The 15,516-nt window shown below is 31.7% G+C and overlaps 1 protein-coding gene across 1 annotated transcript; it reads right to left on the bottom strand.

The window, feature by feature from the left end:
- Positions 1-11,380: 11,380 nt before the first annotated feature.
- LOC142618494 (uncharacterized) lies at positions 11,381-12,907 on the bottom strand. Its single transcript, XM_075791439.1, has 2 exons — positions 12,516-12,907; positions 11,381-11,960 (listed from the first exon to the last, which is right to left on the bottom strand). Exons 1-2 carry the CDS (start codon positions 12,636-12,638, stop codon positions 11,676-11,678), a joined length of 408 nt encoding a protein of 135 aa, XP_075647554.1. The 5' UTR covers positions 12,639-12,907; the 3' UTR covers positions 11,381-11,675.
- Between the last annotated feature and the right edge of the window lie 2,609 nt (positions 12,908-15,516).

Genomic DNA, 15,516 nt, shown 5'->3' with positions numbered 1-15,516 from the left:
AACACAATTGAATTGAATAAACCAATTTTATTGTCCTCTTCCTCTTTTACTGATATAGGTATAGCCATATAGCCATATAGGCTTTAAAACTACCCCCCCCCCCCCCCACCCCAACAAGAAAAGAAAAAATCAATTTAGACTAACAGTTAACTTGTTAAAGTGTAAATATTTCTTTATGAACAATCATTAACAATCATTAATAATTCCTTCAATAAATTCAAAACTACATTCGAATTCATGATTGATTCTGAATAAACTAATAGAAATAAATAGCTACTATTGATTGAGTTTAGCTTATGGCCTGTGGTGCTGTGCTCATCTTCTATGAAAATATTCTTTTTGGTGTAATGTGAGAGGATAAGCATTGTTTGCATAGTACTGGTAATTACTTATTCTGAGAATTGGTGGACTACAACCTCTCATATAAATATGAGTTCTATACGTGTAAAACTGACATTTAGAGTTTTTTTTTTGAAAAAAATATGTAGTATACTGAGTGTAGTGAATAATTTCGGCAGTTTTTTGTTTTTGTTTTTTTTTTAGATGTTTCAAAATAGCCGTTACGTGTCAATCCTATAATGCAATCATTCTTGGAGTGGGGTCTAGCTAAATTAAACGGATAGACGATTCCAAACACTAATAAAACAAAATAAAAAAAGTTCAGATTCCAAAGGGTAAAGACTAAAGATTAAAGAAGCCAAATTTTTTATACCTTTTGATATCTCTTCGGAATAGTAGTTACATAGTGTTTTGAAATTTCCAAATGCATACAAATTGCTAATAGCCAATAGTTACTAAGTACAGATCCTAATTAAAGATTCTAAAGGAAAAAAAACTATTAATTTTACCATAAAATTTTACAATTTGTGGTGACAATGTATGTAATTGGACCATATTCAATGTAATTGAAGCATGGCACATCAACAATATAGTAATTAATTTTTTAATAGACTATTTCACTGCGTGTTTAAAATTTAAAACATCAGTCTATAATACCTATATAGTAAAATTTGTAATAACATTACTCATGATTATGTAGGTATAAATTATGTTAGGTGTACACAAAAGTAGCACAAAACAAAATTATAACGAATGATTAGAGTACAAATGTTTTAAATTAAAGTTAGATTCGTAATGCAAAAGCAACATGATAATAAGTAATGTTCATGGTGTAGGTAATAAATAACGCTAGTTATAACAGTAGTGGGGTTCATAAAAAAAAATAACATTAGTCGGTTTTATGGGCTTGATTTTCTTTTGGGCTATTTGTGGGTTGGTTTTATGGGCTTGTTATTTGTATCATTTTTGGTTTGGGCTTTAATTGAGCCAAGCCCAATCCTGACCTTCCAGAGCATTCTTTTCATCATCTCTCATCAAGCCCAACCATTTCTTCCTTCTTTTCATCATCTAAAGTTATTGATCCAATATGTACAATCAATTATCCGGCCACAAACAATAAAATATTCGTAAAGCAATTCATCAGAAGATAAATATATAGGAAGCCCAAGTCTTCGTCTTTTTGTAACCAAATAATTCTTTTTTGAAGCATATAACAAAAATTCACCGCAATTTCATAACATTCCCCAAATTAACTATCACATAAGAGTTATAAAAAAAAAAAATTAATAACATGGTCCCAGGTGTAAGGTGGTAAGCTAATTTATAAATAAATAAATTATTTTTTTTTTTAAAAAAAAAATCTACACCAAATCGGTTCTTTCAAATGTTGTGTATTTAAGCCTAAAAAGTATAATCGCCAATCGGTGTTGTGGTTTTTGTGGAAGTACAACTTAGGGCCCGTTTGGATTGAGGGGAGGGAAGGAAGTAGAGTAGAATTGGCTAAAAGGAGACTAATTTTGAGTTAATTTCATTATATTCTGCTCTATTCTCCTCACTCTCTCTCAATCCAACCAGATCATTAATTTCCAACTATTTCATATATTTTTCTTCATGCTGAATTGCTAACTGGATATGTGGTTGTTTAACTTTACATTATCTTGTATTTTGGTTTGTTAGTTGCTGGGATTTTTTCCCCGATCTGCATAGTTGGGTATTCTCAATCTTGCGGATTGTGTAGTTTGGTCTATTTAGATATTGTTGCTGTTGGGAGTTGTTTGTTGTAGCCCTGGACTGTTGTGGTTGATTTTTCCACCTTGTTGCTTAAGAAATTCATTTGATCAACATTAAAAAAAAAAAAAGGGGGGGGGGGGGTGTTGTTAAGTAAGAATGTCTCTATCGATCATTTCATTTTCTCGTTTAACGTCCCTATCTGGACCGGTACATGCTGTTCAGTTGATTGCCATGCATAGTATCATTTTTGTAAGAATTAATAGCTTTTCATAGTTTTAGAGGTTGAGAACTCAAATCCGCCAAGTAAAGAGTTAGGCTTCTTTTACTTTTCCGAACTGTTTTTTTTTTTTTTATAAGAGATTCTCAATCCATTTCGGGAACCATGCAAATTGTTTGAATTAGTCCACATGATATAGATAACAACTATATACTAAGTCACTAAAATATTTGTATATACTGATACATTGTCTTAAGCAATTTTGTCATCAGATTGCCAAACTTACAAGGCTCTCTCCCTCATGATTTGCATGATCTCCACGATAGCGATCGAATAAATACCCAATATTACTTTGAACCAATCCAATGTATCAAATGAAACCCCTCGATCATCATCAAGTTCCCTTTAGGTAACGTACGTGCTAAATTACTTACATACATGTGGATGATTCTTCTAAGATAACAACATGAAGCATAACAAGCCACACAATATTAAGATACACAATCATAAGAGAATATTTTTTAGGTGAACAACCAGCTCTTATTTCGATTTCCGGATCAAACTCTCTTTTGGGACCTTTAAAACTGCATTTTGAATCATTTTTCCTGGCCATCTATTGAACTTTGGGTTTTCACAAGTAGTTGTGATTGGTTTAATGGAACTTTCACAAGTAATGACGACTGGCACACATTTTTTCACTTATCAATCTGAAAATGAAAAGAACACGTGTAAAATTGTGTGTACCTAAATTTTCTGAAGCAATAGTCAAGCTCAAACAAAAAAGAGAAACAAGAAAATAGTGCGGAAATCGGCACATACCCATCACAAAAGGTTGATGCAATGACGTGGAAATTAACATATTCCCATCACATTAAGTTAGGCCGGGGATTGGCTCCACTTGTTTTTGTTAAAGGTTTGTGATTGAATTATGAGCAAAAAGTATGAAAAAGAGAGCACATATGGAAGTTTATGTAATTCGGTTTAATGACATACATCCACGTGATGATAATGGTTGACACCAATACTTAGGAGCTAGTTGAGTTCATAGATGAAAGCATTATGTGATTGGCATCATTAAAAACATGACCGACATGTTGCATGAGATTGACAAGGTAATTGATGTGACATCTATGCTAACTGATTGACATGACAAGATTTTGCGTCACTAACATGATATTATATAAATGACGACTATAACGTTTGGCTTGCATGCCAAAAGTACTTTGGCAAGTAGGATCTTGTATTAATACTTTGCATAGAATTACATCATTAAGAAGAAATGTTATGTGACTAAGGCTGACATAGCAACACCTTGTGATGCGCATCATGGCATTTTATTTTACGCTACCTATTTATCACCAAACTTGTTATAGCCTTACCACATGGTCCAATCTACAAGAATGATTCTTGCAGTAAATAGTGAGTGACAATAATTTTGTAAAAATTGTATTGTATTAATCACTTATTCTTTTTATTATTAATTAATAAAAAACTTCACTCACACATGTGTACCAAACAATCTCTCTCTTAATTATGTGAATTTTTGCCTTTTTGTGAGTAACGAACAAGTCCTACTATTTCCATCTTGCCTATAAGTTTTTTTTTTCTTTCATTATCATGTTATCTATGGTCCTCTCAAACGCCATTTTTCTCCAAAATAAACCAACCACGTGGATCAATGCACAAGGTGACCTTATAACACACATATGGCACATGGCACAGGGCACATGGCACATGGCACATGGCACATGGCACATGGCACCACACAAGTCCTCTCCTTTAGTCTATCTTGTGCGGTTGTGGCATGGGAAAGAGAATACGTGGTAAAGATGTATACTCTGAGAAAGAGAAGGAAGAATGCTTTACTTTTTTTCTTTTTTTGAGGGAAAAGAATGGGATTTATAAACACAGGTATATTAGAATTGACACCACATTAGCAAGTTATCTTGTGCTTATCACACAAAACATTCTTGTCCTTGGTGTTCGCGTGAAGCTGCTCCAAGCTGCAAAAGGTGCATTGGTCAAACTATTTTTGTGCTTGACTAGTCACAAACATAATCATACTTATTCGATTCTTAAGTGCTTACGTGACACTACTACTCCATGCCACAAAATGTGAGACGATGTATGGCCAATGAGACAAGTACATATATATATTCGCTAGCTAATTTTGGTAGTCAAAAGAAGCTATCATTACCTATTACCCCTAAAACTTGTCAGGGAATTGGAGAACCAATTTAGAGGGAAGGATGTGGCAGATATGTTACAAACTTACAATATCATGCTTTTGTTAATTGAACTTTTGTTTTGTAAGACAGTTTGAGTTGTAACGAATCAGATGATAAACTCGAGAGCTTAAATATTATAGTGTTTTAGTCAAATTTAATAGTGGGACTGATGCATTTTGATTGTTTGGATAGAAGTAAATGGGTCTACTACTTCGGGGCAAAACTTGTTTTCAGTGCAAAACTTCTAAACCTTGGCTTGAAGTTGTCTTTGCATTCAAGGTGACCCACCAAAACTTACATAGGTATATTATAGTATAATATTTCGGGAGTATAATTATATAATACTCTCTCTTTTCGCTAATAACAGATTTCATTAATTGAATTCATAATAAGCCTTCTATTTATGTAGAAGAAGAAGAAAAATTGACATTATTATACTCTTAAAATATTGCATAATCTTCAAATCTACCAATAATTGTAATAAAAACATCATTAAAAAAAATTGATGTGCATGCATTGATTGATGTTTGTTTTACGTACATGTTCTTTTATTACATATTACGAGCATGTTTAGCATCAGTTTTAGCTTTTAATTTTTAGTTTTTATGTACAATTTTTTAAAACCTTTTTTTTTTCCTCTTTTTTCTCACTATTTAATTTTTTTTTTCAAAGTATAAGTATATTTTAGCACATATTTAGCAAAAAAATTTCAATAAAAAGCTAAATAAATTACTTCCAAACAAACACTACATGTCATGTCATATGGGTAGAGTTTAGATAATGTGTTGTTACTACTTAGGAATTATTTGCTCAAAAATTAGGTGTTTAGATCTTCCAGTGTTTGTGTCGGTAATCTTTATTTATAAGATTTCAATGCAAATCTTGGTATCGATGGACTGGTTAGCATCATACGGTGAGTTTTGATTGCTTTTGTAGATTTGTTTTTCGCAATCTTGGAAACCCAACTTTTTATTTAAGCTTTAAAGGACGATTCTAATATAGTTGCTTGCTTGATTGCTTTTGTAAGTTGTTTTTCACAATCTTAGAAAGCCAAATTCCTATTTAAAGGGCAATTTTATTATAATTGCTCTTTTCATATTTCTACTTTGGCGGCTTTTGAGAACGAGTTGCCCACGGCCAAGGGTATTTACCTTATGTTGTGGATACAAAGAAACAGTATTGTAAAACTTGATGATATTTACATAGTGAGCAAAGCTTCCTGAAATTTTTTCAAAGGAAATGAAGATTTAAACCATCAATTAATCAATAAATATATATAATAATTTTTTTTATAAGGACTAAAAGTTGAGACTTTGCCTACTTGAGGTTCACTTCGTTAGGCTTCCATAACCCACTTTTGTACATTTAACGTTAAAAAAACAAAAAACATAACAAAAACATTAAAATATAAATCTAAAAGCATATTTCTTAAAATGGTGAAGATTTAGCTTAAAAACATTTTTCCTCCTCATAAGAACATAAGTCTATCAATCCAAACAAAACTGTCAAGGGGATAGAAAAAATTGAGAAAGAAATTTGAGGTGTGTTCCATTCCCTCCGATTCCTCCCAATTTTGAGGAGAATGAAAATTTGAGTTTTTAAGGGAATAGAGAGAAATGAATGTTCCTTCTTACTCATTTCATTCCCTCCTACTTAAACTCTCAAACAAGGTAATGAACTTCCCATTCTCTCTATTAAAACTCCCAAACAAGGGAAGAAAAAAAAAAATTCTAAAAATATTCTTTTTCATTCCTTTCCATTTCCTTCTCCCAACAAGGGCTAAAGGATTAGTTGTTGGTACTACCCTAGAATCCTCTGATTATCAAGTTAAAAATATGTTCTCTCAATTCTTATTGAATGGAGATGAGGGTTTTTCTCATACTTGGGAGTGATGGGTTGAATCCTCTATTTATGGGACCTTAAGGGCATTGATCTCTTTGATTTTTGACCCTTGATTGTTGCTAATTATCTAAATCACCTTCCTTTAATGAAGTGACAGATTTACATGATATCCTCATGGAAAATCTGCTATTTCCTTTTGTGGTTATCCGTTTAAAGATCAAATATGACCTTGGCACTTAATTTTCCCACCTTATTGGTTGTCTTGTGATATGGCAGGTCTTCCATTGGGTGGACGAATTCATACACTATCAAGGACAATTGCACTTGTTTCTCCACCAAAAGAAAAAGGACAATTACACTTTACCTATATATATATATATATATAAAAGGATAATTACAAATTACTCATATGTAGTTTGGACTGTTTTAATATTACCTACATGTGATTTAAAAAGTATCACTTTATACACATGCAGGGACGGATCCAGGATTTCAAGTTAAGGGGTTGGATTACAAGCAAAAGGGAAAAAAAAAAATTCCAACTAATCATCTATATGTATTAACAAAATATCAATTAAGACAATACAAAAAATCATTGTTTCTTAATATATCTAGATGCAATCATCTATCAACACCGATAAAAAATACAAAACACCATTGTTTTTTTAATACATTATAGTGCAGTCATCTTTGCAATCTCAATTGACAGATTTACTAGTTTTCAATTTATAAATTTATCTAATTAAAAAATATTAATTATAGCATTATGAGTTAGCAATATGGGCTAGTGAGACAACAATCTTGGAGGGGAGGGGGGCCAACTATAAAAATAAAAAATTACACCTAGAAAAAAAAAATGATTTGGGTCAGTAGGCCCCCCTTAGGTTCGTCCCAGTACACATGAGGTAGTCTTTGTTATATTTCTGTAACCCACTTTATCAATTTTAGTTAGGAAAAAACTTTTAAGACAAAATATAAAAGAAAATGGATCAAAAAGCATTTCATGAGAAACTATTTGACCATTGTCCTAGGATTCAATAACACAAGATTTAGGGCTAATTTGAACATCACACTTTCAATAAATCAAAGCTCATCCCTATTTCACTATACAAATTATTGACCACATAGATAAATGAGGAAATGAAGGATAAAATTTTAAGAAAAGTGAATAAAAAATTTCTCGTCATCATTGTTTTTCACACTCCCAGCATCACAGCAACCCTAACTACCCTCACCACCATTGACAAAACCCACTAAGATAAAAAAATAAAAAAATAAAAAAACTAAGTACGATTTTCAACTATTCTGCCCTATCACCTTTGGAACGGTTTCGGGATTGATTTCACTAGAGTTTCGGTATGGTGGGTGTCTTTTATCCTTTAGTGGTGTAAACGATGGGTATTTATAGCCAAATATACAAAGTACAAACCCTATGCTTAGCGGTCATGTTAATCATTTGAGAGCTAACCAGCCTTTGATCCGGATATGGAATGGAGTGATTTTAGGGTTGTTATTGCTAAATGGCGTTCGACTAAATAATAGGATTTCCTAGGATATTCTTTCTATTAAATAGATTTTTTTAAATCTTAACCATTTTTTTAATGATTTAATGGCCTGAATTTTACCATGTCAGCATTCTACTAACAATAATCTTAATTGTTTTGTTTGTAACATTATTTTATTATTTTAAGAGAACTATTAGTAGAATGCTAACATGACAAAATCTAGACTCTTAAATCATAAAAGAGTTATTAGAATTTAAGGAAATCTAGAAGATCTGAATTCCCAAATAATAGGCGTGCACCCCATTTTTTCCTAGGATCTATTTTGGGCTTCAAAAATGGATTCAGACTTGCATCTTTTGGCCCATTGGACTTAGTACATGTGATGATCATTTTGGTAAGAGCTCAGAGCTTTTTTCATCATTAAGGTCAAGGACCTCGGGTATAGGCTAAAAAAAAGGGTTTATCTACAAATTTGCTAAGGTCATGTTTGGTAGAATATAACGGTAATTATATAGGAATATGAATAGGTATCACAAGAAATACAAAATGTGTAATGTAATACTTACTACTATTCATTTGTTTGGTGACAACACAATAATAGAACCCTAAATACAATGGAATGAAACTATTTTAAATCAAACTTAAGATATATTTTGGGAAATATCTTACTCATATAATTATATTTCCTAAAAAATAATATTTTTCAAATTTGAAAGAGAGATTAATTATTTTTTATTTTTTTTTTATTTTCACAATTGTTATGTGCATATAGAAAGTTTGTTTATTTGAAAATATATTAATTTTAGAAATTAATACCTTTACTAAGGAATAGTTATTACAAGTTACAACCATGGTTTTAAAAACTGGACTAGGGGCAAAACTGAATTTGCATCTTGTTCCTAGTTTTACCCAATTTTTTACCCATTTTGGCCTTTTTTGATCAGGTTTTAAGGTCTTTTCTGGACCGAACTAGTGGCTGGTTACTCGTTCAACCGGTCAGTCTAGTCTAGTTTTTAAAACCATGATTACAATCCTTTTAGAAATGAATAATTATTTCTCATTTTAAAGAATAGTTATTCATAAGGAATGACTATTTCATATACTTCTATGGTATATTTCTTGTCCGTGGTCCAATTTTGGTTCATTTGATTTCAATTGAAAGGTTTTTTTTGGTACTTTTCACAATTTAGGATATAACAATTAATGGGTACCTAATTTTTTTTTAAAAAGTATTAACAGGTATTAATAATGGGTACCTAACCAACTAAAGGAATGAGTAAAAATGGGTACCTAGCAAATTATAAAAAAAAAAAAGAAAAAGAGTATTAATGAATATTAATGGGTACCTAACCAATTAAGGAAATGAATACTAGTGGATACCCAACCAATTATGGAAATAAGTATTAATGGGTACACAACCAATTATAGAAATGAGTATTAAATGTTGAGAATATTAGTCGATATAATTTTATAAGAAGTAATATATTTATAAAATGAGCGTAGCTAAAATGATAATATTAAGAAGATAGATAAGTGGAAATACACTAAAAAGATAGGATTTAAAATAAATCTACTTAAAGATAGGGGTGGCCTCTATTAATAGAAAGATGGAAAATGTTTGCTTGAGATGTTTTAGTTATATTCAGAGAAGAGCAATTAATGAACCGATGAAAAAGATTGGGTTGATTTAAGCTAAGGGGACAAAAAAACAGTAGAGAAATACCAAAAATAGCATTAGTTGATATAATTTAAAAAAAAAAGTCAATTAAGGAATAAACAAAGAGCATGATTTTGAATAAAATATAATGGAGGTAAAAAAATACATATGGCCGACCTGAACAAACTTGTTGAGAATTCATAACCAACTTCCAAAAAAATGGGACTAAAGATTTGTTGTTGATGTTATAGTTGTATGTCGAAAAAATGGATTAAGAGGCTTTTCATCAATCCCATATGTGCATTTTTTTTTCTTTTTTTGACCTTGATTTGTGTGGTCACAGCTTTGGAGATATTGAATTTTCTTGAGCATATTTTGTTGTTTGATTGCTATGAAATTTCAAAGTAGATTCTCAAAACAATTTTTTTTGTTAGTCAAGTCAAAACAACAACCAAAGAAGGCATAATTATTTCAAATGCATATCTTCTCCATTTCTTCCCCACTTCAAACATCTTTATATTGGTGATCTTTTTCTTATCGTAAGATAAGTTTGAAACTTGTAGATTATTGTCCATTTAATTTTCTAGTTTTGAAACTATGTTTTTTTACATAGTACAATTCCTTTAAATCACTTTTTTCTAGGTACGTCTTTTTCAAACAACTCATTTTCAAAAAAAAATGAAAAAAAAAAAATGTTGTATCAAGTGCATAGGCTATCATTATTCCAATAAATATAATACTTTGTAGGCCAAAGATTGTACTTCATTTGGTTGGGGTGAAAATGGGAGGGATGGAAAGGTGAAGGAAAAAATGACGGGGGAAATGTTGTTTTCCCATGAGAGAAAAAAGAGGGGAGAGAAAACAGAGAAGAAATCCCATGGATCCATAAATTTTTATCCCCTTGATTTTGAGAGGAAAAAAAAAAAAGGAGAAAAAAGGGTCCCAAATCTTAAATTACGCATTAACCCTTCAAAAGACCTCCGAGTCAAGCGAGACAAGACCAAGTAGCAATTGAGTTGTCCCTATCCTTCGTCATCCACAAAATCTCATGCTAATCGACCTGTCATCCACAAATCTCTCGACGTCGAATTCATTGCCCACAAAATCTCATTGTAATCTCCTTCCCTATGTCTTGAATATCCTCTACGTGCCCTAGTTGTCAGATCTATGGGTAGACGATGAATGTGTTTTGATTTATTTTGTTTTGTTTTATGTGCATCGATGTATGTGTATAATAGGGGTACAACAACCTACATTTTCCATTATTTCATTTTTCTTTTCAATCAAATAAAAATGTTTCACATTATTCCATTTTTCCATCTTCTTAACCAAGCACACGAGAGATAAATTAAAAGTTTTTCTATTCTCCACTTTTTTGTCGTTTTCCTCTCATCATTTTCTATCTTTTTTTTTTCATCCTAATCCAAACGAGAGAGAGAGAGAGAGAGAGAGGACAAAATTAAAATTTTTCTATTCTCCCATTTTTCAATCGTTTCCTCTTATAATTTTTTATCATTTCTTTTTAATCCTAATCCAATCAAGCGAGAGAGGGGGACAAATTAAAATTTTTCTATTCTCCACTTTTCTGTTGTTTTCCTCTCATCATTTTTTATCCTTCTTTTCATCCTAATCCAAACGAAGAGAGAGAGAGAGAGAGAGAAGATTCCACTTCATAATTCACTCACTAATCTAAATTAAGAACGACAATTTTAGTGTACTCATCGATTCAATATGTTTAATTTAAAAGAAATTGAGAAGTGAAAGGAAAATTCAAATTGGTTAAAAACTTAAAAGGAAAAAGGGCTAAAGTCACATGTCTTTTGGGGCAAACGATAGAGGAGTAAAGTCATCAAGGAAAAAGTAAAAGGAAAATTTATGACTGCCATATCCAATCTCTTATGATCTGTCAGATGGATTTGATTCACTTTGACAAAACAGTAACAAAATCTATGAGAATAAATGCCAAACGCGCCACCCTTACCAGTTGCCGGTTACCATTTTTCCCATAGTCCATGCAAAACTGCGATGAACTTCATACAAATTGAAAACCTTGGCTAAAAAGGTCTAGCCTAAGCCTCTAAGCATATCATGACTTCCTACAACACCTAAAACATCCCCAATAAGCATAGATAGGAGGGCGTTTTTAATACATTGAATCAACCACTCTCGGTGCCATCATTGCCATTGTACAAGGTGTTGTTGTTGGTGTTCTGGCTTTGTTGCTTTGAAACTGGGTATTTGATAGCATTAAGTTCAACCTTCCTGAGAGCAGCTTTGCCAAGATCAATGCCACAGATGTCAGAAAGCTGAACAAGATACAGCAAAACATCAGAAAGCTCTTCACCCAGGTGAACTTTCTCCTCTTCTTTCCAACCAGGCAGTCCTTTTGGAACCTCTCCTTTCCACTGGAATATCTCAGATAGTTCCCCAACTTCACCAACCTGATCAAAGATCATAACAAAAAATTACTCTTTTAAAAAAAAAATTAAGAACATTACTACATATAGAAAAGGGAAAAGGCAAAAAAAGCAAGATGATAAAAGTGGGGTTCCAAAGATTTCTGTGATAAAAACAAAAGGGAAGATCTGTTTAATTACAAAGTTGGTGAAGTTTGACTCTGGTTAAAATAACATTCATCTAAACTCGTGAAATAAAAAAAAGTAAAAACGACAAGAAATATATTGTATATATATAAAAGAATAATGGAAGCCTAGCCCACTTGCAAGCAAAAGGTACCCCATTAGAAAATTATATGGTTGAAACATTGAAATCATTACTTCAAATTCTCTCTCTGTCAATCCAAGTTGTATTTCTTTAGGTCATATCTCCAAAAAACCCGTAAAGAAAGTAAAAGAAACAAATACACAAGACTACAAACAATACATTTCTATATCATCCTCCCTCTTGTTTGGATCATACAAAACAAAAGGCTTATAATAAAGCAAAGGAGGCAGGGGGACTGTGTCTGTGTTTGTGTTTGTGTTTATTTTACATACCAGAGCCAAAAGGAGGTTTCTGGGGCTGTGAAACTGTTCCCAGTTTCTCTCCTTAGCAAACTCTGCCATCTTCTTCTTGAGAAGATCAAGAGTAACACTTTCAGCTTCTGGAGGCCCAGTCATCTCTCTCCTCAGCAACAAAGAAAAATGACAGAGACAGTACTATAAAAAAAAGACCCAAAACACACAGATTTAAGAGTGAGAGACAGCTAGCTCTTAAAAGCCCAAACCAACCAAAGACAAGTAGACAAATCTGTGCTCAAATTTCCTTGGGAAGGGACTTGGAATATTAGAGAGAGAGAGAGAGAGAGAGAGATTGCCAATAAAAACAAATGGCTGCTTTGGTAGAAATAGAGGACTCCCTGGATTTGTACTTATTGCACTCTTGAGGCTACCTACTCCCGGCTGTGGAGGTAGCCAGATCATGCATAAATAGCTCATTCCTTGAATAATAGAGGACACGTGTCGGTTTCCATATATTCTCGCCTCGATCCTAGGTGAGCTTCGTGGCTATGTAGGGACCGTATTTTCTTCTTCTTTGGTTTGATTGGCTATTAGAAGTTAGAATATGTATTTGTGTATTGGGAGTGGGACCGCTTGTTCTCTCTCCGGGAACTTTCCAATCAGACTGTGAATTCTGTATCTGCCATGTCACCACCATGTCAACACTCAACATTTGTTTGGTAAACTACAATACTCAACATAGGATTGTCGGTTCAACCCAAATTCTTCCACAATATATTTTTGACCAAATTACCATTTTAGTCTTTGTTGAATTAATCTCTAACATTTTAAACGTGTTAATTTTTGTGAAGTTAATATGATTAATTTTGAAGGCTAAAACGTTAATATTGGTGCCATCTAAGATGTCATATGGCAACCCATATGGTTTGAAATTAAAATGATGCACTTAAAATGTTAGTCACCACTTAGATATTTGTGAATTATGTTGTGAACTTATTGATTTTGATAATGTACAAGATTTTATAGATATATTTATTAATGAAGATGTGTTTTATTTGCTCCTCAAAAAAAGATGTGTTTTATTTGTTTATTTTTTAATAATAATGATTTTAGTCTGTGAAGAATATCTATTATGTGATTTTAAAAATGAAATGGTATGAACCCTGATGTTGTAATATTAAAAAAAAAAAAAGAATTAATACATGAGAAAGTGAGTTATAATTGTAGATGTTTCCAGTGACATTTAGATCAAATTGTATTTTTTGTGTTCTCAAAAGTATATTATATAGGTTTTGAATCTCCCTTCTCCACTTAATCCAGATGGTTATTGAAATAAAATACACACAACATTTAAATTATTATATAAACATCTGAAGAATGTAATGAATCTTTGATTTTACTAGGAGAAATTTTAAAGAGTACTGCAATCATGTGTCCAACACCATAATTTTTTGATAACCCAACACCATGATTTGAATAAGGCATTTCTTGTGGGGAATAAGAATAAGGTTATAAGGATGTTACTCTTAATTAAAATTTAAAAGTCAAAATGACATACCAAGTTAGCTTAGGATGTCAATAAAAAGTTAGTTTCTTTGCGTGGCATTTATATGATTAGATTAGATAAGAACCATCCGATTCCAATTTATAATGGACATGGTATTAGCATCTTTTTTTCTTTTTTTCTTTTTTTTTTCTTCTTGATAATTTGAAAAAACGACATGGTATTAGCATCTGCCAACCATTTGTAAGGTACTACAGCTATAGATAGATAAGTCTTTTGGTACATATGCAGAGGTATCATATGTGGTTTTACCCAAATCCCAAAATGATGAATAAATTGATAACAAATGCTGTGGCGGTTCTAAGAATTTTATTTAGGGTGGGTATTAAGAAATTTAAATAACCATAATATTTTTTTTGGTACCATTTTTTAAGGAAAAATGAAATTAGAAATTATTTTTATTGAACAGGTTGAACGAGTTACAAATTTTATCTTTTTGTTTTATAATAAATTTTTTGTTAAATAATTTTTTAACTTGATGTTGTTTGGTCTTGTATTGTTTTTGTTTGGTTTGTGTTTGTTGTTATTTAGGCTAATATTTATTGTTGTTATTTAAGCATAAAAAAAGATTGAGAACTATGTTTGGGGGCATAATTAATTTTGGAGTAATGCTACATCCGCCATTTTTACTATAAATCTTGTGCAAAAAACTGTTATTAGTGTGTAAAAAAATTAATATCAGTATTTAACCCAAATTAGAATCTCAAATTAGAATCAATAACTGCTTACTACTCTTATTTTTGTTGAACCCTAATTTTTGTAATTCTTAAATCAGTGTTCAAAATTTTTATTAAAATAGTCACAATAAATTAATTTCGTATATAACATTTTTTTTTACAAATATATATATATATATATATATATATATATATATATATATATATATATATATATTTTTTTTTTTGCAAGTTTGGGTGGTACTTTGACCACCCTGGCTTGCAAGTAGAGCCGCCAGAAAACAAATGGAGTTGTCCAAAGCTGTAAATAAGAGTTTTCAGGGTCTTATTTTTTTCCTCAAAGTGGATTCCCTTGCATTTCAAACCTACTAGGCTATTACTTGACAGACCATGACTTTATGGTACATCCAAATGTTTTTTCACAACTTTGTAAAATAAAAAATTCAGTCAGACTTCAATTTTTCCACAATGCCTTTGTTTTACCAAAATTCAAGGTTCTTTATGATCTGCTAAGATCTTAGCACATGATCCGACTATTTTCTTTCGGTGATCCTACGACACTTTGCATATAGCTAGAGGGAAGACCAAATAGGCAAATAGCTATTTTTGTATACTTTTTTTTTTCTTTCTCATGTTCAATTTTGCATTGACATATAGGTATAGAAACAAAGGTATAAAAGCATCAATGGATTCAAAGAAGGCATATTCGGCAAAGTCTAGCCTCTCCATATTAGTTTTGGGATGGAACTTAGCCACAATCTACTAGATCATGCACATAAAATAGGTAGAAGCCTAG

This window comes from Castanea sativa, chromosome 12 (genome assembly GCF_040712315.1).
Source record: "Castanea sativa cultivar Marrone di Chiusa Pesio chromosome 12, ASM4071231v1".
Taxonomy (NCBI): domain Eukaryota; kingdom Viridiplantae; phylum Streptophyta; class Magnoliopsida; order Fagales; family Fagaceae; genus Castanea; species Castanea sativa.
The sequence above is the reverse complement of the archived record's forward strand: the minus strand, read 5'-3'. Positions and strand labels throughout refer to the sequence as shown.